Consider the following 25403-nt stretch of genomic DNA (forward strand, 5'->3'; position numbering starts at 1 on the left):
CATTTTCTTAATTGTTTTGGGTTTGTTTTTGTAGGTCCTTTACTTGTCTTTTGTTTCCCACTTAGAGAAGTTCCTTTAGCATTTGTTGTAGAGCTGGTTTGGTGGTGCTGAATTCTCTTAGCTTTTGCTTGTCTGTAAAGCTTTTGATTTCTCCACTGAATCTGAATGAGATCCTTGCTGGGTAGAGTAATCTTGGTTGTAGGTTCTTCCCTCTCATCACTTTAAGTATATCATGCCACTCCCTTCTGGCTTGTAGAGTTTCTGCTGAGAAATCAGCTGTTAACCTTATGGGAGTTCCCTTGTATGGTATTTGTCGTTTTTCCCTTGCTGCTTTCAATAATTTTTCTTTGTCTTTAATTCTTGCCAATTTGATTTCTATGTATCTCTGCCTGTTTCTCCTTGGGTTTATCCCCTATGGGAGTCTCTGCGCTTCCTGGACCTGGGTAGCTCTTTCCTTTCTCATGTTCAGGAATTTTTTGACTATAATCTCTTCAAATATTTTCTGTGGTGTTTCTCTCTCTCTTCTCCTTCTGGGAACCCTATAATGCGAATGTTGTTGTGTTTAATGTTGTCCCAGTGGTCTCTTAGGCTGTCTTCATTTCTTTTCGTTCTTTTTTCTTTATTCTTTTCCACAGCAGTGAATTCCACCATTCTGTCTTCCTGGTCACTTATCCGTTCTTCTGCTTCAGTTATTCTGCTATTGATTCCTTGTAGTGTGGTTTTTATTTCAGTTATTGTATTATTTATATTGTTCATGTCTGTTTGTTTGTTCTTTAATTCTTCTAGGTCTTTTTAAAACATTTCTTGCATCTTCTCCATCTTTGCCTCCATTCTTTTTCTGAGGTCCTGGATCATCTGCGCTATCATTATTCTGAATTTTTTTCTGGAAGGTTGCCTATCTCCACTTCATTTAGTTGTTTTTCTGGGGTTTTACCTTGTTCCTTCTTCTGGTACATAGTCCTCTGCCTTTTCATCTTGTCTATCTTTCTGTGAATGTGGTTTTTGTTCCACAGGTTGCAGGATTGTAGTTCTTCTTGCTTCTGCTGTCTGCCCTGTCTCACCGTGCCATGGCTGGAAGAAACTCTGGATACAGATCAGAGGCAGAGGGTGCTCAGTCGAAGCGCCCAGTCCACCTCATGGAGGCGGTCAGCATTGAAGTCCAGCAGGCCCTCCCACAGCGAAGTGCGCACAGTAGGTGGAGGCACCAAGTACTGCAGCCTGCATTGGACCTCACAGCGTGAGAAGAAGTTGGCTGAGCTGTCGCAGCACAGCTTCACTGAGTGATCATGGCCTGAGCAGGGCCTCATGAATACTCTCTGTGGACACAATGCCCACACCTGCCTGGGGGCCACAGCTCACGTCCCGGCCACTCGGGCGCACAGAGCCCAGTGGCTGCAGCCCTGCAGCCTTTGCAGTACCGGCATCACAGTCAGAAGATGCAGGGCCACGGGCCCCAGCTAGGCCGGTCCCTCGATGCTGAGCTCCCACAGCTTGATTCACCTTTGATTAGCTGGATTTTATTGTTAAGCAGCCTTTTCACAAATAGCTCATAGGTGTTCTATCCTGTGAGTTCATTTGTGCTTCAGGCTCTTTATTCTTTTATACTTGAAGAACAACTTGTCTGAGGATTAAAATGTTAGGTCATGTTTTCTTTCACTTAATAGCTTCATAGCCATCACTCTAATCTAATGTTTCTGGCATTGTACTTGCTGTAGAGAAACCTGAGACCAGTTTGATTTCCCCAACTTTCCGACACTGACACAAACATGTATGTTTACTTTTTTAGGTGAATCCCTTTGCCTGACAGTCTGAAAAATTCTTTCTTTATACTTGAAGTCTATGTCTCAGTCATTCTGTATCATTCTTTTCCTGAAACATTGTGGCTGTTTCTGATCTGCAGATTTAATTTTTCTAAAGCTATCTTCTGTAATATTATATTTGAATGTGTTCTTTGTCCATTTAGGGGATACCAAATCTCTTTATGCTGGAAAATTTTCTTTGTCATAACTATTATTTGATTGCTTTCATATTTTTCTTTCTTCTTTTATAAACCATAATTGTTTTAAGCTTTCCTACTGCCAGTTTGATTCTCAGTCCTGTTTAGTCTTTCTTGTTTTTATCTTATATATTCCATAATGATGTTATGTTGAATTTCAATGAATGATTTTCTCTGTAGGTTTTATTCACACCTCAAATTTGTTGGACTAAAAAATGAAACAGACGTGTATAAAAGTTACTATATCTAAAATATAATGTAATACTTGACTGTGACAGAAGAATGGGTTTGTAAGAACTTTTGCAGAGATGGTTTTATTAACAAAGTGCTTTGTGAAAATTGTGAGGTTGGCTTGAAAGAACTTCCAGAAAACAGATGGTAAATCTGTGGCACATGTATTACTACTCCTGTACCCCTTGATGGATGTGCTAATAAATCATAATGTTCTTATTTGGGTGTAGAGATTGTCTCACAATTCCATGCAACATAGTACTAGAGACAGCCATTAAAATGAATTGTTCCAAGTTGTACTCAAGAAGAAATCAATTCCATCACTGTTCTAGAACTTGGCACAGATGGAGCCATCCATGAGCTTTATAGCCCTGCAAAATTCTTTAGAGCTTCTTATGTTTCCCTGAAGCAAATGTATAGGGGAAAATATAAGGAACTATGTATTTTTTGCTGTGATTAAAAGTAATCAATATACAAGTCCAGGAAGTGAAGAGAGTCCCAGACAGGATAAACCCAAGGAGGAAAACACTGAGACACAAAGTAATCAAATTGACAAAAATTAAAACAAAGAAAAAGTATTAAAAGCAACAAGGGAAAAATGACAAATGACATACAAGGGAATTCCCATAAGATTATCACCTGATCTCTCAGCAGAAACCCTGCAAGACAGAAGGGAGTGACACAATATATTTAAAGTGATGAAAGGGAAGAACCTACAACCAAGAATACTCTACCCAGCAAGGCTCTCATTCAGATTTGACAGAGAAATCAGAAGTTTACAGACAAGCAAAAGCTAAGAGAATTCAGAACCACCAGACCAGCTTTGCAACAAAAGTTAAAGGAACCCCTCTAGGTGGGAAAGAGACTACCAACTTAAAAAAAAAAAAACCCCAAACACCCTTGCACATATGTAGACTGCTATATCAAAACCGCAAGATTAGAGATAAAACCTGTGAGAATTTGAATCCCTAATGAATACTTTATTTTCCTGTCCTACTTAGGTATGGTGAGAAAAATCATCCATTTACAATTGCTTCTTTCAAAACCGCATGGGAACAGGAAACCCCCAAAGTACAAGACACACACACACGAAAAAGAAAAAATCCAAACACAACACTAAAGATGGTCATCAAACCACAAGAGAAGAGAACAAAAGAGAAAGGGAAGAAAAAAAGCCCTACAAAAACAAACCCAAAACAATTAAGAAAATGGCAATAGGCATACACTTATCAATAATTACCTTAAATGTAAATGGGTTAAATGTGCCAGACAAAAGATATAGACTGACTGAGTGGATTCAAAAACAAGACCTGTATATATGCTATCTACAAGAGACCCACCTCAGACCTAGGGACACATAGAGACTGAAAGTGAAGGGATAGAAAGAGATATTCCATGCAAATGGAAATCAAAAAAAAGCTGGAGTAGAAATACTCATATCATACAAAATAGACTTTAAATTAAAGACTGTTACAGGAAATGATCAAGGGATCAATCCAAGAAGAAGATATAACAATTATAAATATATGTGCATCTAACAGAGGAGCAACTCAATATATAATGCAAATCCTAAGAGCTATAAAAGGGGAAATCGACAGTAACACAATAGGAGTGGGGGACTTTAAAATCTCACTTACACCAATCGACAGATCATCCAGACAGAAATTAATAAGGAAACACAGCTTTAACTGACACAATAGACCAAATAGATTTAATTGATATTTATGGGACATTCCACCTTAAAGTGGCAGAATATGCTTTCTTCCTAAGTATACATGAACATTCTCCAGGATAGATCACATCTTGGGTAACAAGTCAAGCCTTACCAAACGGAAGAAAATTGAAATCGTATCAAACTTCTTTTCTGACCACTATGTATGAGACTAAAGATCAATTACAGGAAAAAACTGTAAAAAACACAGTGCACTACTAAGTAACCAAGAGAACTCTGAAGAAACCAAAGAGGAAATAAAAAATACCTAGATCAAATGACAGCGAAAACACAATGACCCAAAACCCATGGGATGCAGCAAAAGCAGTTCTAAGAGGGAAGTTTATAGCAATACAATCCTACCTCAAGAAACAAGAAAAATCTCAAATAAACAATCTAACCTTACCCCTAAAAGAACTAGAGAAAGAAGAATAAACAAAACCCAACGTTAGTAGAAGGAAAGAAATCATAAAGATCAGAGCAGAAATAAATGAAATAGAAACAAAGAAAACAATAGCAAAGATCAATGAAACTAAAAGCTGGTTCTTTGAGAAGCTAAACAAACTTGATAAACCTTTAGTCAGACTCATCAAGAAAAAAAGGGAGAGTATGGAAATCAATAAAATTACAAATGAAAAGGAGAAACCACAAGTGACATTGCAGAAACACAAAGGATCATAAGAGACTACTATAAGCAACTGTATGCCAATAAAATGGATAACCTGGAAGAAATGGACAAATTCTTAGAAAAGCACAGTCTCCTGAGACTGAACCAGGAAGAAATAGAAAATATAAACAGACTTATAACAAGCACTGAAATTGAAACTATGATTAAAAAACTCCTAACAAACAAAATGTCCAGGACCTGATGGTTTCACAGGCGAATTCTATCAAACATTTAGAGAAGAGCTAACGCCTATCCTTCTGAAACCATTCCAAAAAATTGCAGAGGAAGGAACACTCCCAAACTCATTCTGTGAGGCCACCATCACCCTGATACCAAAACCAGACAAAGATACCACACACACACAAAAAATATTGGCCAATATCACTGATGAACATAGACACAGAAATCCTCAACAAAATAGTAGCAATCTGAATCCAACCATACATTAAAAGGATCATACACCATGATTGAGTGGGATATATCCTAGGATGCAAAGATTCTTTAATATCTGCAAATCAGTCAGTGTGATATACCACATCAACAAATGAAGACTAAAAATCATATGGTCATCTCAATAGATGCCAAAAAAGATTTTGACAAAATTCAACACCCATTTATGATAAAAACTCTCCACAAAGTGGTCATAGAGGGAACCTACCTCAACACAATAAAGGCCTTATCGACAAACCTATAGCTAAAATACTCAATGGTGAAAAGCTGAAAACATTTCCTCTAAGATCAGGAACAAGACAAGGATGTCCACTCTCGCCACTTTTATTCAACATAGTTTTAGAAGTCCTAGCTACAGCAATCAGAGAAGAAAAAGAGATAAAAGGAATCCAAGTTGGAAAAGAAGTTGAACTGTCACTGTTTGCAGATGACATGATACTATACATAGAAAATCCTAAAGACGCTATCAGAAAACTACTAGAGGTCATCAATGAATTTGGCAAAGTTGCAGGATACAAAATTAATGCACAGAAATCTCTTGCATTCCTATACAATAACAATGAAAGATCAGAAAGAGAAATTCAAGAAACAATCCCATTTACCATCGCATGAAAAAATAAATAAATAAAATACCTAGGAATAAACATATCTGAGACAAAAACCTGTACTCCAGAAACTATGAGATGCTGATGAAAGAAATCGAAGAAGACACAAACTGGTGGAAAGATATACCATGTTCGTGGATTGGAAGAATCAATATTGTGAAAATGACTATACTACCCAAAGCAATTTACAGATTCAGTGCAATCTCTATCAAATTACCAATGGCAATTTTCAAAGAACTAGAACAAAAGAATCTTAAAGTTTGTATGGAGACATAAAAGGCTCTGAATAGCCAAAGCAATCTTGAGAAAAAATAACAGAGCTGGAAGAATCAGGCTTCCTGACTTCAGACTATACTACAAAGCTATAGTCATCAAATCATTATGTTACTGGCACAAAAATAGAAATATAGATCAATGGAACAAGAAAGAAAGCTCAGAAATAAACCCACGCACCTATGGTCAATTAATCTATGACAAAGGAGGCAAGACTACACAACGCTGGGAAGACAGTCTCTTCAACAAATTGTGCTGGGAAAACTGGACAGTTACATGTAAAAAATGAAATTAGATCATTCTTTAACACCGTATACAAAACTAATCTCAAAATGGATTAAAGACCTAAATGTGAGACTGGATACTATAAAACTCTTTGAGGAAAACATAGGCAGAAAGCTCTCTGACATAAATTGCAGCAGTATCTTTTCTGATCCATCTTCCAGAATAATGGAAATAAAAAGAAAAATAAACAAATGAGACCTAATTAAACGCAAAAGCTTTTGCATAGCAAAGGAAACCATAAACAAAACAAAAATATAACCCACAGATTGGGAGAAAATATTTGCAAATCATGTCACCGACAAGGGATTAGTCTCCAAAATTTACAAACAGCTCATGAGACTTAATATCATCAAAACAAACAATCCAATCCAAAAATGGGCAGAAGACATGAATAGATGTTTCTCCAAAGAAGACACACAGATGGCCAAGAGGCACATGAAAAGATGTTCACCATCACTAACTATTAGAGAAATGCAAATCAAAACTACAATGAGCTATCACCTCACATCAGTCAAAAAAAATCATCAAAAAATCCTCAAACAATAAATGCTGGAAAGAATGTGAAGAGAAGGGACCCCTCCTACACTGTTGGTGGGAATGTAAATTGGTACAGCCCCTATGGAGAACAGTATGGAGGTTCCTTAAAAAACTAAAAATAGAGCTACCATATGACCCTGCAATCCCACTCCTGGGCATATATCTGGAGGAAAACATGGTCTGAAAGGATACACGCACCCCAATGTTCATTGCAGCACTGTTTATGATAGCAAAGACATGGAAACAATCTAAATGTCCATCAACAGAGGAATGGATAAAGAGGATGTGGTACATATATACAATGGAATATTACTCAGCCATTAAAGAGAATGAAATGTCATTTGCAGCCATATGGATGGACCTAGAGATTGTCATACTGAGTAAAGTAAGTCAGACAGAGAAAGAGAAATATCGTATGATATCCCTTATGTGCAGAATCTAAAAAGAAATGATACAAATGAACTTATTTACAAAACAGAAACAGACTCATGGACTTAGAGAACGAACTTATGGTTACTGGGGGGAAGGGTGGGGGAAGGGATAGTTAGGCAGTTTGGAATCGACATGTACACACTGCCATGTTTAAAACCTTTACAGACAAGCAAAAGCTAAGATAATTCAGAAGGAGAAATTAAGGATACAATCCCATTTACCATAGCAACAAAAAGAATAAAATACCTAGGAATAAACCTATCTAAGGATGCAGAAGACCCGTACTCAGAAAACTATAAAACACTGATGAAAGTAATCAAAGATGACATAAACAACAAATGAAGAAATATACCACATTCTTGAATTGGAAGAATCAACATTGTGAAAATGACTATACTACCCAAAGCAGTCTACAGATTCAATGCAATCCCTATCAGATTACTAATGGCATTCTTCACAGAATTAGAACAAAAATTTTTACAATTTTTCTTTTGTATGGAAACACAAAAGACCCCGAATAGCCAAAGCAATCTTGACAAAGAAAAACGGAGCTGGAGGAATCAGGCTCCCTGTCTTCAGACTATACTACAAAGCTACAGTAATCAAGATAGTATGGGGGCTTCCCTGGTGACACAGTGGTTAAGAATCTGCCTGCCAATGCAGGCGACACGGGTTCGAGCCCTGGTCCGGGAAGATCCCACATGCCATGGATCAACTAAGCCCATGAGCCACAACAACTGAGCCTGCATGCCACAACTACTGAAGCCCATGTGCTTAGAGCCCATGCTCTGCAACAAGAGAAGCCACCACAATGAGAAGCCCGTGAACCACAGCAAAGAGTAGCCTCCGCTTGCCACAACTAGAGAAAGCCCGTGCACAGCAACAAAGACCCAATGCAGCCAAAAATAAATAAATTAAAAAAAAAAAGACAATATGTACTGGCACAAAAACAGAAACATAGATCAGTGGAACAGGATAAAAAGCCCAGAGATAAACCCACACACATATGGCCATCTAATTTATGACCAAGCAGGCAAGAACATACAATGGAGAAAAGACAGACTCTTCAATAAGTGGTGTTAAAACTGGACAGCTACACGTTAAAGAATGATATTAGAACACTCCCTAACACCATACACAAAAATAAACTCAAAATGGATTAAAGACCTAAATGTAAGACTGGACACTATAAAACTCTTAGAGGAAAACATAAGAAAAACACTCTTGCCATCAAGCATGGCAAGATCTTTTTTGACCCACCTCCAAGAGTAATGAAAATAAAAAGAAAAATAAACAACTGGGATCTAATGAAGCAAAGGCTTTTGCACAGCAAAGGAAACTATAAACAAGATGAAAAGACAACCCTCAGAATGGGAGAAAATTTGTAAATGAAGCAACGGACAAAGGATTAATCTCTAAAATATACAAACAGCCCGTGGAGCTCAAAACCAAGAAAACAAACAACCCAATTAAAAAATGGTTGGAAGACCTAAATAGACATTTCACCAAAGAAGACATACAGGTGGCCAAGTGGCACATGGAAAGATGCTCAACATCACTAATTATCAGAGAAATGCAAATCAAAACTACAATGAGATATCATCTCATACCAGTCAGAATGGCCATCATCAAAAAATCTACAAACAATAAATGCTGCAGAGTGTGTGGAGAAAATGGAACCCTCTTGCACTGTTGGTGGGAATATAAATTGATACAGCCACTATGGAGAACAGTATGGAGGTTCCTTAAAAAACAAAAAATAGAACTACCATACGACCCAGCAATCCCACTACTGGGCATATACCCTGAGAAAACCGTAATTCAGAAGGACACATGTACCCCAATATTCATTGCAGCACTATTTACAATAGCCAGGAAATGGAAATAATGTAAATGTCTGATAGATGAATGGATAAAGAAGATGTGGTACCTATATACAATGGAATATTACTCAGCGATAAAAAGGAACAAAATTGGGTCATTTGTAGACATGTGGATGGACGTGGAGTCTGTCATACAGAGTGAAATAAGCCAGAAAGAGAAAAACAAATATTGTATATTAATGCATATATGTGGAATCTAGAAAAATGGTACAGATGAACCTTTTTGCAGGGCAGGAATAGAGACATAGGTGTAGAGAATGGACATGTGGACACATGGCGGGGAAGGGGAGGGTGGGACCAACTGGGAGATTAGGATTGACATATATACAGTACCATATATAAAATAGATAGCTTGAGGGAACATGCTTTATAAAAGCACAGGAAGCTGAGTTTGGTGCTCTGTGACGACGTAGATGGGTGGGATGGGTGGGGTGGGAGGGAGGTCCAAAAGGGAGGGGATATAGGTATACATATAGTTGATTCACTTTATTGTACAGCAGAAACTAACAAAACATTGTAAAGCAATCATACTCCAATAAAAAAATAAGTAAAAAAAGAGAATAAAACCATAAAAATAAAAAGTAAATAAAAAATAAAATTAAAAGAATAATAAAAAAAAGAACAACAACAAAACAAAATGAAAAAAACAATAGTAATAATAATAACATTCTCCTGTGGTCTCAGCTGTCAGTGTCCTTGCCCCCACAGTGAGCCACAGCCAATCCCTGCCTTCCTAGGACGTCCTCCAATACTTCTAGGTAGGTCTCTGGACCTGCAGTGGGCACTTGTGGCCAACTCAGACTCTGTCTGATCTGGCCTTACTCCTGCGTGTACTTGCTCCCAAAGTTCACAGTTGCCGCCAAAGTCCATAGCCTCAATTGTGGGAACACTCGTTAAATCAGATATTCCACAGATGCAGGGTTCACCAACCGTTTGCAAGGACGCAATCTGCTGCTCCTGTGGCTGCAGGGAGAGATCCCTTCCTCTTCTTTGATCCCATTGCCCCTTGAGTTCAGCTTGGTTTTGGCCCCGCCTCTGCGTGTGGGTCACCCTCAGGCATCTGTTCCCCCGCCCAGGCAAGAGGGGCGAATTCAGTGGCTGATTAGTGCTCACTTGCTCACTCAGGCCAGGGAGAGGGAGGGATAAGCAGTCACAATTGGGGTGTGCGGGGTGTGCCTGCGATGGCAGAAGGCGGCAGGAAGTTGCAACAGCCTGAGGTGCACTGTGCGCTCTCCTGGCGAAGCTGGCCCCAGAAGAGTGCATGGCATGCTTCAGACTGCCGTGGGACCCTCGGCAGTGGTGGGCTGCACAGGCTCCCGGGAAGGTGTGGGCAGGGACCTGCACTTGCTCACAGGACCCGCGGTGGCAGCGTTAGCCATCTTGCCCGCCTCTGGTGTCCAAGATAACAACTGTGGCTTGCACCCGCCCCTGGACCTTGTGTAGGCGGTGCCCTGCCATTTGTGAGCGCACGGAGCAAGAAGCTCCTATGTTGGGCCCACCCCTTTCCTCGCGCACCCCGCAACAATGGTCTCTTGCTTTTCTGGCAGGCCCAGGCTTCTTCCCGGACCCCCTCCTGGTTAGCTGTGGTGCACTGGCCTCCTCAGGCCGTCTTCACACAGCCAACCCCAGTCCTCTCTCGGGGTCTGACCTCCGAAGCCCGAGCCTCAGCTCCCAGCCCCCACCCACCCCAGAAGGTGAGCAGACAAGCGTCTCAGGCTGGTGAGTGCTGGTCGGCACCGATCCTCTGTGCAGGAATCTCTCCGCTTTGCCCTCCGCACCCCTGTGGCTGCGCTGTTCTCTGAGGCTCCGAAGCTCCCCCCACCCACCCCTGCCAGTGAGGGGGCTTCCTAGTGTGCATAAACTTTTCCTCCTTCACAGCTCCCTCGCAGAGGTGCAGGTCCCATCCCTATTCCTTTGTCTCTCTTTTTTCTTTTGCCCTACCTAGTTATGCGGAGATTTTCTTGCCTTTCTGGAAGTCTGAGGCCTTCTGCCAGCGTTCAGCAGGTGTTCTGTAGAAGCTGTTCCACATGTAGATGTATTTTTGATGTATCTGTGGGGAGGAAGGTGATCTCCACATCTTACTCCTCTGCCATCTTGAAGGATTTCCCCAACCTTAGATTTTTGATTCGAGACTTTTCTTCTTTTCTAATATAGGTACTCAGGGCTATAAATTTCCCTCTCAACACTGCTCACCTGTTCCGACAAGCTTTTATATGTTGACTTTTCATTGTCATTCAGTTCAATGTATTTTAAAATTTTTCCTTGAGACAACTTCTTTGATCCTTGGATTATTTAGATGTTGTTTAGTTTCTAAGTATTTGGAGATTTACCTGTTATTTTTCTGTTACTGGTTTCTAATTTGATTATATTCTGGTTAGAGAATATTGAAAATAATTTATTCTACTGTTGTTTGGGGGAATGTTCCACTAATGTTAAGTAGTACTATTGATTAAGTGTTGAGTTCTTCTATATCCTTGCTGATTTTCTGTCTAGATGTCTTATAAATTGTTGAAAGGGGATGTTGAAGTCTCCAATTATAATTGCAATTTGTCTATTTCTCCTTTGAGTTCTATCAGTTTTTGTTTTACATTTGGTACAACTCTGTTGTTGTTTTATATGGTACAACTCTGTTGTTTTATACATTTAGAACTGCTGTGTCTTCTTGATAGACCTACATTTTTATCATTATATAATGTTCCTTTCTGTCTCTAGTAATTTATTTTGCCCTGATATTGCTTTATCTGATATTAATGTAGCCACTCCTGCTTTCTTTTGATCAATGTATGCATGGTGTATTAATGTATGCATGGTGTATTTCTTTTGATTAATGTATGCATGGTATATCTTTTCCCATCTTTTTACTTTCAACCTGCTGTGAACCTGGTTATAGTTGATGATGTCCATATAGTTGAGTCATATTTTCTGCCAATTTCTGTCTTTTAATTGGTGTGTTTAGACTATTTACATTATTATAATTATAGATATGTTAGTTCTTAAATCTGCTGTTTAATTTTTGTTTTCCATTTGTTCTCTCTGCTTTTCATTTGTCTTCTTGCCTTTCTCTGTGTGTGTGTTTAGTGGTTGCTTTAGGTATTGCATTATAAGTACAAAACTTGTCATGATTTACGATTGTTATTTTATCAGTTCAAATGAAGTGTCGAAACCTGAACCCCCTTCATTTCTCATTATCCTCCTCCATTTATAATTGTATTAAATATTTCCTCTACATAGATTTTAGAGCCACATCTGACAGCATTATAATTTTTACTTTAACTTTCAAACATACTTTAGAAAACTCAAAGGAGAAGGAAAGAAAGATATTGTTTTTATCCTTATTTTTGTTTACTGTGTTCTTCCTTCCTGGTGTTCCAAGATGTTTTGTTTCCTTTCTTTTTAGGGAATTTCCTTTAGCTTTTTTTTAGGGTAGTCTGGGTTAGTTTTTCTTCATCTGTGAATGTATTGATTTTTCTCTTCATTTTTAAAGAATATGTTCACCAGATATAGAGTTCTGGATTGATGGTTTTTATTTCAGCACTAGAAAAGTGTGCTACTTCTTCCTGGCTTCTATGCTTTCTAATGAGAAATCTGCTGTCATAAAAATGTTTTTATTCTATAGGTGAGGTGTCATTTTTCTCTGGTTGCTTTCAAATTTTTTCTCTGCTTTTAGTTTTCAGAAATCTAATTATGGTGCATTTGGTGCGGATTTATTTGGATTTATCTTGTCTCATATTCACTCAGCTCCTTGAATCTGTAGGTTTATGTCTCTTTCCAAATTTGAGGAGTTTCAGCCATTATTTCTTCGAGTACTTTTATAGCCTGCCATCTTTCTCTTCTTCTTCTAGGACTTTGATGACCTGAATGCCAGATCATTTGTTATAGTACCATAATTCCCTGAGGCACTGATACATTCATTTGTTCAGTCTTTTTTTCTCTCTGTTGTTCATATTGGGTAATTTCTATTGTTCTATCTAAAAATTCACTTTTTTCCTCCCTCTATTCTTTCCATTTTACTGTTGAGCCCATCCATTGAGCTTTTTATTTTGGTTTGTATATTTTTCAGTTCTAAATTTTTCATTTGTTTCTTCTTTTTCTTCTGTTTCTTTTTTGTGACTTTATAGTTTCTTGCTGAGACTTCCATTTTTTTCATTTGTTTCAAGCATGTTCATAATTGCTTGTTGAAGTATTTTTATGATGGTTCTTTTAAACTCTTTTTTTTTTTGTGGTACGCGGGCCTCTCACTGTTGTGGCCTCTCCCGCTGCGGGGCACAGGTTCCGGATGCACACGCTCAGTGGACATGGCTCATGGGCTCAGCTGCTCCGTGGCATGTGGGATCTTCCCGTACCAGGGCACGAACCCGTGTCCCCTCCATCGGCAGGCGGACTCTCAACCACTGCACCACCAGGGAAGCCCCTAAACTCTTTGAAATATAATTCTAATATCTTTGTCATTTTGGTGTTGGCATCTATTGTCTTTTTTTTCCACTCAGTTTTATATCTTTCTGGTTCTCTGACTGAAACCTGTATATTTTTGATATTATAAGGCTTGGGATCTTATTTAAACTTTGTTTTAGCTGATTTCCTTTGACACTATTCCACCCACTTTGGGTGGGAGGGGAGAGGATGCTGCCTTGTTACTGCCTGATGGGAGATGAAAGTCCAGGTTCCCCACTTGGCCTCCACTGACATGCAGGGAAGGGGTTTCTTATACCTGCTGGGCAGGTATGGGAATTCCACCTCACCATGTGGTACTCATAAATGCTTTAATGAGGGTGGTATCATTACCAGTGGGCAATGGTAAAAGTTCTGACTCACCACTTGGCCTCCACTGATGCTACTTCAGCAGGGAGGTGGTGGTAATAAGGTAGCGCATTACTGCCATATGTTGGTAGATTCACCATGTGGTCTCCACTGATACCATGAGGTGTAGAGGGGTTTGTTACTGCCTGGGGAGGATGGAAAGGTAAAAACTCCTAGTTCTCTGCTTGGTTCTTTACTCTGACACCACCCCCAAAGGAGGTTGTGGTGTCTTGTTGCAGCCTGGCAAGGGTGAAGGTCTAGATTCCTCACTCAACCTTTGCTGGCATGGGTGGAGTCAGCTTTTTTCTGATATTTGACTAGAGTAAAGCAATTATTATCTCAAAGTTTTCTGTCTCGCTAGGCTGCCCCTTTCTTAGTCCTTTGGCTAGAGAGAGAAGGCTTTCTTGGTCTGTGCTCGTTCGTATTTATGGGTTACTGGCTTCTTTATATCCAAGTCTGGAATATTAAGGGAAAAAGGGACTCTGTGGAGTTCACCACCATATCCTACTTTGGGTTCTGAGTTCCCTAGCTGGCCTACTTTCTTCTCTATGCATTTCAAAATCTTCTTGTTTGTTTTTGTATGTAATGTCCAGAGGCTTAGCTGTTCTCAGTGGGAGGAATAGGGAAAAGTATGTCTGATTCATCCTTCTGGAAGCAGAAGTCTATGTACCACTTTTGAAATAAAAATTGTTTCAAGAAGAATTATTTTAAGCATTGTATTTTTGGGAAAAGGTTCTTATTGCTGGTAGTTGGTAAAATATGGCTTCTGTATCTATTGAGGTTTTCTTATTCTTTTTTTTTGATCAATGAGTTGTGCATGTGTGTATATATGCGTGCACACAAGCTAATTCCTAATTCCTTAAAGATACTAGAGTCTCAAAACTTTAAAAGCTTACTATTGATTTGATTCAGCAATAAAACGCATAATGCAGCAGGAAGAAGAACATGATCTCTGCCTTATAATCTATGGTATTTCCATTAAAAATCATGCACTTAGTAAAAGCCTGCAGCTGTTAGTGTATTAATAGAATCAAATGGAGGGCCCAAGAATTCAGCCAAGAGGTTAATAGAGTCATGTTTTGGTAGGTGCCTTGTTCAGCAAAGTATGAGGAACATAAAAAAAAAAAACTTTTGTTTTTGCACGACTTTTTCTTTGTGAGGATCTGGAGTTTTAGTCTAACTATTCTAAATAGTCTTGTATGTCTGGCTTAGTTAATGTTCACGATGCTTTCTAGGAAATACATTGCATAATTTATGTGAATAATTAAATAAAGTTCTTGACACACACTCAATATTTATCGTATCAAAATAAGACTTACCTTCTCAGAGTATTGGACAAGGCTTTAATCTTATGAAGTTATTATGCAATGATTTCGGAGGTATGCTTTATTTAAGAATTCCCAGTTCATGGAAGAGACAGAACAGCTGCCACATAGCCCATTATTATTATTTTTTTTTTACGGTACGTGGGCCTCTCACTGTTGCGGCCTCTCCCATTGCGGAGCACAGGCTCCGGACTCACAGGCTCAGCGGCCATGGCTCACGGGCGCAGCCGCTCCACGGCATGTGGGATCTTCCCGGACCGGGGCATAAACCTGTGTCCCCTGCATCGGCAGGCGGATTCTCAACCACTGCGCCACCAGGGAGGCCCCACATAGCCCATTATTAAGGGCAACTATCATGTTATTGGTATCTATTCTATGAAGGCAGCAGGTAATTTTAACTGAGATAGTAACTAATGAAACAGTTTTTTAAAAATTAAAAAAAAATTTATTTGCCTGCTCTGCGTGGCTTGTGGGATCTTAGTTCCTCAACCAGGGGTTGAACCCAGGCCCCTGGCAGTGGAAGTACAGAGTCCTAACCACTGGACTGCCAGGGAATTCCCACTAATGAAACAGCTTTAAGGCTGACAAATTTTGTACTTGCTTTGCCTGATGGCTAATCTATGATTTAAACTGAATGAATGTTTAAGATGACTAAGTGACCAATCTCTAGCAACAGAGAAATGAAAACCCAATGTCAGTGTAAGATTGGAGAAATGGAGAGGTTAGATGTAGTGAGTTGATTCTGAGCAGATCATCCTTAGGGCTTGATTTAAAACTCTTTGTTAAACCTTAATTGTAAATCTTCTTGTCATGTTGTCTCAGTGTTTTAATTTTTCTCTAAAGTAATTTACTGTATTTTGATTGGTTGGATTTAAAGCTAAATCCTCAGCCATATCTGAACATATTTTAATTAGGACAAAGACCTGCAGGACTAAAAATTTGACTATGAGATGGTCACTGCATTAAATGATTAGCTATTATTCATTATCCATCCATATAATTTTTATTTAAATTACAGTTTTAATTCTTAACTTGTCTGCTTTCCTTGCATTGCTTGGGAGACTCAATATCAGTTTATATATTTAAAAAAACCCTTCTGCTATCTTGAAACACAGTAAGAAATTTATCCATGTGAGAAACAGCTTGAGTTGCAGACTTTGTATTGTAATCTGAGGTTTGGAGTTTATATTAAAAAATTTATTTTGGCTTACACTGAATTCATGTGATGGTTGTATCTCTCCTACTTAATATTCAAATCTACCCTGAAGCTTCAGTTTTAGGTAACTGCTTATCCCTTTGAAATTTTCCAATCAGGGCCTCCAAAGTGAATTTTACGTATGCCACATGGCCTATATTTTATGTATTCTCATTCCAGATCACCAAATATTTTGTAACTATATCCATCTCCTTTTGTGTGACTTGGTAACAAACAATTTTAGATAAGTTAGCCTGATAAATGATGATATATACAAATTTTACATTTTTAAAAGAGGTTCAGTCAATATCTTTAAATGAATATTATAATAATATATGTGGTCTAATCTTTTAGTCACAGTGAAAATGTCAGCATGTTTTTCTTTCGTGTCAGGAAGTAGCCCTTTATGTTATGTATCTACCCCAAATTATAATACACATTTATGTGATTTATATACAAATGTTCTCTTTTCAGCTCCATTGGATGTTATACTGATATATTTAACACCTTTTAATAATGCAGACTTGAAATGAGGCCACCATTTTCTTTCTAGATCTAAAAATAAAACAGAAAAAGAAACATGCAGTTATTTCTATAAAAAGACAATCCACAGAATGAGGAAAAATAGTCGCAGAATAAAGAATTCCTGCAAATCAATTAAAAATAGGCAATCCAATGACAAATTGGCAAAAGGCTTGAATAGGCATCTCTCTCGAGAGTACAGTCAAATGCTGTATAAATATATGAAAGATGTTCGGTTCCATTGGCCATTAGGGAAATGCAAATTAAAACCACACACCCAGAAGTATGGGTAAAATAAAAAAGATGGAAAATGCTAGTTCTGATAAAGATGGAGAACAAACAGAACTCTGTTCCACGGCTGGTGGGACTCTGGTTGATAGCAGATACTGACATTGAGCATATCCATACCCTCAGACCCAGAAGTTCTAGTCCTAAGTAAATACCTGACTAGGTATAGTCATCAAAAGGTGCACAACTATTTGTAAAAACCCTAAGCTGGAAGATACCCACCTGTGCATCAGTATAGAGTGAATAAATTGTGATATATCTGTACAATGGAATACTTTACAACAAAGAGAATCAACAAGCTACAACTACCTGCAACAATATGGATAAATCTCACAAATTTGAGCAATAAAGTAACTCATAGTTTATGATTCTATTGATATAAAATTCACGAATAAGCAAAAACAATTTATGATGTTTGGTGTCAGGATAGTGGCCACTCTTAGGTGACTGGGAGGGGAGACATGGGGTGCTTCTGGGGAGCTGGTAACATTCTATTTCTTGGTCTGGTTGCTTACCTGGGAACGTTCATTTGGCTAGTTCAAGAGGTGTACATTTATGATATGTGCACTTTAAAAAGTTGTATTATACTTTAATAAAGTTTTAAAAGTAATTTTCACCCCAGACTCTGGTGATAACTTTAAAGTGGACAGGGGCCCAGGGCTAGAGTCAGTGCTCGGTTACGTCTCTAGGGTGCTTGTTTCTGATCTTGATCTCCACATGTTTAGATCACTGCTCTGCATGAGAAAAATGAGGATGCTTGGGGTTTTCTCTTTGCTAATTATACATTACAAAATATTAATTCTGATCACTTGGAACCAAAATATTTGTTGGTTTTTAAGAGTATAACAACATTTTAAGTGCTTAAGACTGAAAACAACCTTTTATAAAACAGCAGTAGGCATCATTACTGTACAGTGGGAGAAACCCTGAATGAGAAGGCAGTGGACCTAGTTGCTGTTTGTCTTTTCCTAGCTGGGTGAACTGGGGCAAGTCTGAGTCTCAGTTCCTGCTCTCTAAGATTAATGCCTGACCTGCCTGAAGGCAGAGGGATTAACTCTAAGATCTAAGATCCACCATCTGTTGGTAAAGTTTTTAATAAGTGACTGATGATGTTACCTGTTCATACCACCATTAATTTCCCATCCTTTGTTCTGCTGACATGCTCAATGATAAATATGGCCCTAAACATACAATAAAAAGTTCCAGAGTATATAGCAGAGTACAGTCTCAGTGCTGTAGATCATATGGGCATCTTACCTTATCTTCATCCCCAAGCTGATCTCTTGGTTTTCTTGGGATTTGTTGCTCTGCAGCGAGGATGCTTTTCAGAAAGTGTTCCATGTTGGTGAAAAGGAGAAGATCTTTGTTTTTCCTAATATACTGTAGAGGGTATGGAAGATAAATGATAATATACTTAATATCTTGGCTCTCATTTCTTTTAAGTACTCTTGAATCTTCTTAACCAGTACCTGAGTGTACTATATACAGTTCTGCTATTAAAATAAAATGAGACCTCTCCATAGATGGTGGTTGGCAGAGTACTAACATCCCAGCTCCACAACTATCTCTGTCTTGGAAAAGTTGGTTTTTTTTTGTTTTTTTGCAGTACGCGGGCCTCTCACTGTTGTGGCGTCTCCCGTTGCAGAGCACAGGCTCCGGATGTGCAGGCTCAGCGACCATGGCTCACGGGCCTAGCCACTCCACGGCATGTGGGATCTCCCCGGATGGGGGCATGAACCCATGTTCCCTGCATCGGCAGGCGGACTCTCAACCACTGCGCCACAGGGAAGCCCAGGAAAAGTTGTTTTTAATACTTCTAAGCCTCAGAAGATTTCTCATCTGTAAGTTAGGAATAAAAGTAACATCTACCCTGTAAGGGCATGGGGAAGATTAAATGAGATAATGCATGTAAAACTCCCAGCAGAACATCTGACGTGTGGCAAGTGTGTAATGTTTGCTATTATCTGCCTCCTAGTTAGCTCTGGTAGATTGAAATGTTTTACTGCATAGCATCAGGGTTCATATAAATCTATTCAATAGCATAGTAAATATATTGAAAGCCTGTTCTTAGAGTGGCACACGGGCTATAGCAGAAAAAGCAAAGAACACAACAACTCTGCCCTCATGGAGCTGACATCCTAGCATGGGAAGAAAAGCAATAACCAAATGTAAGTAAATTATGTAGTACATTAGGACATGATATAGGATAAAGAAAAGTAGAGCAGAGTAAGGAAAAGCTGATGAACAGGGTAAAGAGGGTTGCAGATTAAGACAGGGTTGCCACGGTAGTCATTATTCATGAAGTAGTCAAATTCATGAAGGAAGCAAGGGAGTCAGGCCTAGACCAGGGTCTCTCAACCTCAGCACTAGTGACACTTGGGGATAGATGATTTTTTTGTTGTGGGGCTGTCCAATGCACTGTAGGATGGTTAGAAGCATCCTTGGCCTCTACCCACTAGCTAACAGTAGCACACACCTCCTCTGAGTGAGACAATTAAAAGTGTCTCCAGACATTGCCAAATGTCCAGCCAGGGATAAAATTGCTCCTGGTTGGGAGCTACTGCCTTGGAGGAAGGAACATTGCAGGCAGAGGGAACCCTTAAGAAGGGAGTGTCCCTGGTGTGTCTGAAGAACTGCAAGGAGGGAAGTGTGGTTGGAGTTGAATGAATGAGGGGAAGAGTAGTAGGTGAGGGGGTGAGACACAAGGGGGACTTGGCTTCTTTGGCTTTTACCCTAGTGAAATGGGGACCACAGCAGGACTTTGAGCAGTCCCAACTTTCAATTTCAAAGGATGACTATGGGACTATGCTGAGAACAGACTGAAGAGAGGCAAGGTTGGACTCAGGGAGATCGGTTAGTGAGTCTAATGGCAGCCCAGGCAAGAGATGCCTTGCACCAGGCTGGTAGCAGCACAGGTGATGAGAAGTGGTTAGATTATGGATATACTTGAAGGAGCAGTTTGCGAAGGAAGAGTTTCTGAAAAATATCCTGATGGATTTGTTGGGAGTGTATGTAACAGAGAGACAGGTTTGGCCTGAAGAGAAGACTTTGGCCTGAAAAATCAAAAGAACACAGTTGCCATCAACAGAGATGGGGAAGGTTTCAAGTGGAGCAGGTTTGGAAAGAAGATTGGTTTGGGGCATGTTGAGTTAGAGATACTTACTAGGTATCCCAGTGGAGATGGTTAGTAAGCAGCTGGATATATGAGTTGAGTTAGAGAGTTGGGTCAGGGCTGGAGATGAAATTTGAGAGTTGTTGACATATAGGTGGGATTTAAAGCTAGATCACTAGAGGAGACCCCTGAGGGGAGTGAATATAGAAGGGACGAGGACAGGACTGAATCCTGTCCCTCCAACATTAAGAGGCCAGGGAGAAGAGGAGAGACCAGCAAAGGAGAGTGACAAGGAACAGTCATCGAGGCAGGAGGAAAACCAGAGGAGGCCGGTGTCCTGGGAGCCAAGTAAAGAAGGTAGATGGAGGAGGAGAAAGTAATCATATTGTCAAATGCTGCTGTTAGGTGAGGATAGAGAATTGACCAACATCACCATCACCTCCAACAACCACAAATAAATCTGACTTAGTAACTAATGGAGGTTTGATTACAGGGAGATGTATATGGAATATTTCCTTAGGTGTCAGATATCTAGAATCTAGTCCCAGATCCACCATTACAAATAGCTGTACGGTTTAGGGTAAATTGCTTAATTTCCCCTTAAATACAAAATGTGAGTAAAAATATGTATGGTACCTATTTTGCAGGATTGCTGCATGGCTCAAATGAGACATATATGTATATATATATATATATATATATATATATATATATATATGCCTTGAAATTTATGAAGTCTTATATACATAGTGAAAAAAAGAATATGTTCCTCTTTATAACTCAAGAATGAATTGACCTTTAGTGGAAGACAGTCTTTTAGTGGAAGTTCATAGATTTAAATTTTATATTTTAATAGTTAAAAAGCTGAGATAGGGCTTCCCTGGTGGCGCAGTGGTTGGGAGTCCGCCTGCCGATGCGGGAGACACGGCTTCGTGCCCTGGTTTGGGAGGATCCCACGTGCCGCGGAGCGGCTGGGACCGTGAGCCATGGCCGCTGGGCCTGCGCGTCCGGAGCCTGTGCTCCGCAGCGGGAGAGGCCTCGGCAGTGAGAGGCCCGTGTACTGCAAAAAAAAAAAAAAAAAAAAAAAAAAATCTGAGATAATATCCTTAGAAAAGTGCTTAATAAGTATTAAGAATACCATTGTCGAGGCTTCCCTGGTGGCGCAGTGGTTGAGAATCTGCCTGCTAATGCAGGGGACACGGGTTCGAGCCCTGGTCTGGGAAGATCCCACATGCCGCAGAGCAACTAGGCCCGTGAGCCACAACTACTGAGCCTGCGCGTCTGGAGCCTGTGCTCCGCAACAAGAGAGGCCGCGACAGTAAGCGGCCCGTGCACCGCGATGAAGAGTGGCCCCCACTCGCCGCAACTAGAGAAAGCCCTCCCACAGAAACGAAGACCCAGCACAGCAAAAATAAATAATTAATAAACTCCCACCCCAGCATCTTTTTTTAAAAAAAAAAAAAAGAACATCATTGTCAAGCTTGCACAGAAAACAGCACACAGTAAGCCTGGGTAAATAGGCTACCACTTGGGCATCTGAATTTAATCTCTAAGTCACAGTGAGTTTTATAGATGGAAATCTGTTTACTTATTGATAATATGTTAGTGGGACATGAATTAACTGTGGAGCCGTGTTTGCAATCCCCATGAGCCAGGTCCCCACTGTCTGCCCTGCAGAATATAGGATTTAAAAAATATTGTCATATGTGGTTTGAGAAGCAGCCTGAGTGTCAAGGCAGTGTACCACCTAGGGAGGCCAGAAATATCTGAATAGGTCATACACTGAGGCATTTACTCTGCGAAGGAGTCAATTTTAAAACCATGTGCTACACAAGTTAAAGCCAGTTACCTCCTCTGATGACTCTGGCTCCAAGTGAGACTCATGTTTCCTTTCAATGAGTTTAGAGAGAAGATCTCTTCCTCTTTCAGACATGGGCTGCTCTCCCAGCAGAATAGCGCTTATGCTTTGGCCAAGCTTACTGTCCTGGGAAACTGCTGACATTCGCAGGGTGATAGAGAATGCTTCCCTGAAATAGGCCTTCAACCCCTGGTCAAGGAAAAGGTGAGGTGGGCATATCAGTTCAGCTTCCAGGCAACTGCTATTAAAGCTTTAAAGTAATAGTTGAAAGAAAAATGGGGCTTGAGATTTATCGTCTTTACTTGCCCCCACCACGGGTTACTATTATCATTTGTAATTCTGCTGAGGCTCCAAGTGTTGACAATGAAACATCCACAGAAAGCTGTGATGCTGTTCGCATAGGAAGACCACTTCTCTCCAGAATTCTTAGAGTGGTGCATGCATTCTGTCATATGCTGCCACGGGAAATTTGATTGGGAAAGGCAGTAGGAACCAAAGGCCGCCAGTGGGACTTAAGTAGATTTGAAATGTTGCAAAGTTCATAGCACTTACTGTCCTGGGGAATGGGGCGTCAGTCACAGAGAAGGGGAAGCAAAACGCCTGTGCATGCTATAAATACCTTGTAAAATGACCTCAGGAAGGTGGGGTTGGAGTCCTGTTGGAGGTCATCGACAGCGATGTGGGCCAGGCAGTGGATCAACAGCAGAACGAAACTTCCCACTGATGCCAAACACTCTCTCCTAACAAACAGTGTGTTTTCAGCACTCTGAGTGGAGAAAATACCCAAACACAGAGAGGTCAACCTTGGGGAACATTTCCACTGCCTCTTTTCTTTTTCTAGTTTTATATGATCTAAAACAACTTTGGGAATCATAAAGTCACGGACTCCCTGGGCTTAATGAAAATTTACTGAAGGGAAGATTCAAAGGTCAAGGGAAAAATTATCGTTTTAGCTCAACTCTCTGAATAAATCATTTTCCCAATAAATCTGTCTCCCAATATTTTTGCTACCCCTAGCTTACAGAAAACAAACTTGGAAATTCAGAGAAAAGTTATTCATCTATCTGGTTTTTTTTTTTTTTGCGATACGCGGGCCTCTCACTGTCGTGGCCTCTCCCATTGCGGAGCACAGGCTCCGGACGTGCAGGCTCAGCGGCCATGGCTCACGGGCCCAGCCACTCCGCGGCATGTGGGATCTTCCCGGACCAGGGCACGAACCCATGTCCCCTGCATTGGCAGGTGGACTCTCAACCACTGCACCACCAGGGAAGCCCCATATATCTCTGTTTTTTTTTTATCATCAATGTCCTCCAATTACTGTTTCTTTACTCAGTGGTTCTCAAACTTTAGTGTGAATAAGAATCACCTAGGAGTGATTGTATTTTGGGGGCCCATCCCAGAATTTCTGGTTCTGTGGGCTCACCATTTCCATTTTTACCAAACTCCCCAGGTGGTTGATGCAGGAGATCCAAGGACCGGAGTTTGAGAAGCATTGCCTTCTCAGGGCTCTCAGGCTTTCTTTGTCTTTTGTGCCATTATTGTAATCAGGTTCTCAAATCTCCTGTCTTGCCTAATTGATTTGAAATAACTCCTTGTTCATTCTCTTCAGAGGCAATAGGTTGGCATGGAAAAGCCTTAGATGGCTTGGAATCAGACTGAGGTCAGTTTCTGGAATTAGCTGTGGATGGCAGCACAGACTAGTGATTTAAAAAGTTTGATGTCAAATACACCCAGACTTGAGTTCCAACTCTTGCCACACTGTGATCTCCGGCAAGTTACGTGGCCTCTCTGGGTCTCAATCTCCTAATTCATAAAATGGAAACGACACCCCCTACCTTGGGGTTAGGGTGCTGTAAGTTATAAATGAGATAATGCATGTAAGGCATATGGCCAAGTGCCTGGCACATAGCAGCTCAATGAATCCTGAGTTTGTTTCCCCATCAGTAAGAAAGGATTAAATTCTTGCTTACTTAATAAATTGCCCTGAGGATCAAGTAAATTAATGCCTGGAGAATATCATATATGAGTAATTTTGGGTTTTATTAAATCCCCTAACAACCTACTAGTCAAGTATAAGCCATTTACTAGTCCTCTAACATTGGTTAGCAGTTCCCCTCTCACAATCATTGTTTACTGTCATAGTGTGTAAGGTCGATATACACCAGCTGAGTGTTCCACCAAGGCACTGCCAGTCTACATATTTGAGGAACTACCAGGACAGGAACAATTTAGATCCCTCTCTGTAGAAAGATGCTGAATGCGCAGGATTTCCTGAGCTGGGACCATGACTCTTACGGGAAACACCAGTCTGGAACCACCCGCTTTGATAAGGACAGAGATTCATTAATGGGCACAAAGCCATTATGATTCTCTGGGCACAAGCCAGGACATAGTCATTTCACTAATTAGAGAAAGCTCTTACATGGGGACATTTATTATGCCTTACCTAAATGACATTACCTAGAGGGAATAAAATATGTGAGGACTTGAGAGAGAAAAATGTTCTATTGCATCTGTTCTTTTTGCTTCTGTCTCTCTTTACTAGACCCTAGAATTCTACAAACCCCGCATCTGAGACTGGGAATTTGAAGCACCTGATAGAAGAAGGAACCTTGGAAGGCATTGTCTGAGGCTTCCATGGCAGGAAGACGAGAAGCAATCTGCAGGGTGATTTTCTGGAGCCTGAAAAGAATAAAAACAAACAAAAACAAAACCCACCCTTTTGCTAAAAAATTCTCATGTAGCTCAGTTATGTAGCACCAACCAAGAAAGGGAAGTCAATGCATTGAGACATCAATTTAAATTGTAACAGGATAAGTGGATTCAGTATAGACTACAGGAAAGTGGAAGGAGTATTTAACTCAGTGTTCGAAATTTATGCTAACTACAAGCATTGATTTACTACTTTTCTAAACAGAGGTAAAGTGGCAGTCAGGCATGAGGGCTCTCAGGCCATGGTGCCTGGATTCTAACCTGGCTCTCCCCTTTTGGTTGTGTGCTCTTGGATAAGTTTACTCAACCATTCTGTATCTCCTCCGCCACCCCCCCCCACCAGTTTTAAAATGAGAAAAAAAATAACATCAGTGCCATAGGGTTTTTGCGAAGATTACATGAGTTAATTCATGCAAACTAATAGAACATTTTCTGTTATGTACAAAGTACCTAATTCATTCTACGTATTATTCTATCATTTGAGAGATTAGACTTTTGATTGGTAAAATGACTCCAATCATTCT

At 40.0% G+C, this 25403-nt stretch overlaps 1 protein-coding gene across 1 annotated transcript in view; it reads left to right on the plus strand.

Moving 5' to 3' along the window:
* The window catches only part of BTG4 (BTG anti-proliferation factor 4), a 52494-nt gene extending 27615 nt beyond the window's left edge, over positions 1 to 24879 (plus strand). The window contains exon 5 of the mRNA XM_032640824.1: positions 24720 to 24879. Coding sequence (XP_032496715.1) covers positions 24720 to 24756 — 37 coding nt within the window. The 3' untranslated portion in view covers positions 24757 to 24879. The remainder of the gene's footprint in view (positions 1 to 24719) is intronic.
* Positions 24880 to 25403: the final 524 nt, after the last annotated feature.

Source organism: Phocoena sinus, chromosome 8 (assembly GCF_008692025.1).
Source record: "Phocoena sinus isolate mPhoSin1 chromosome 8, mPhoSin1.pri, whole genome shotgun sequence".
Classification (NCBI taxonomy): Eukaryota; Metazoa; Chordata; class Mammalia; order Artiodactyla; family Phocoenidae; genus Phocoena; species Phocoena sinus.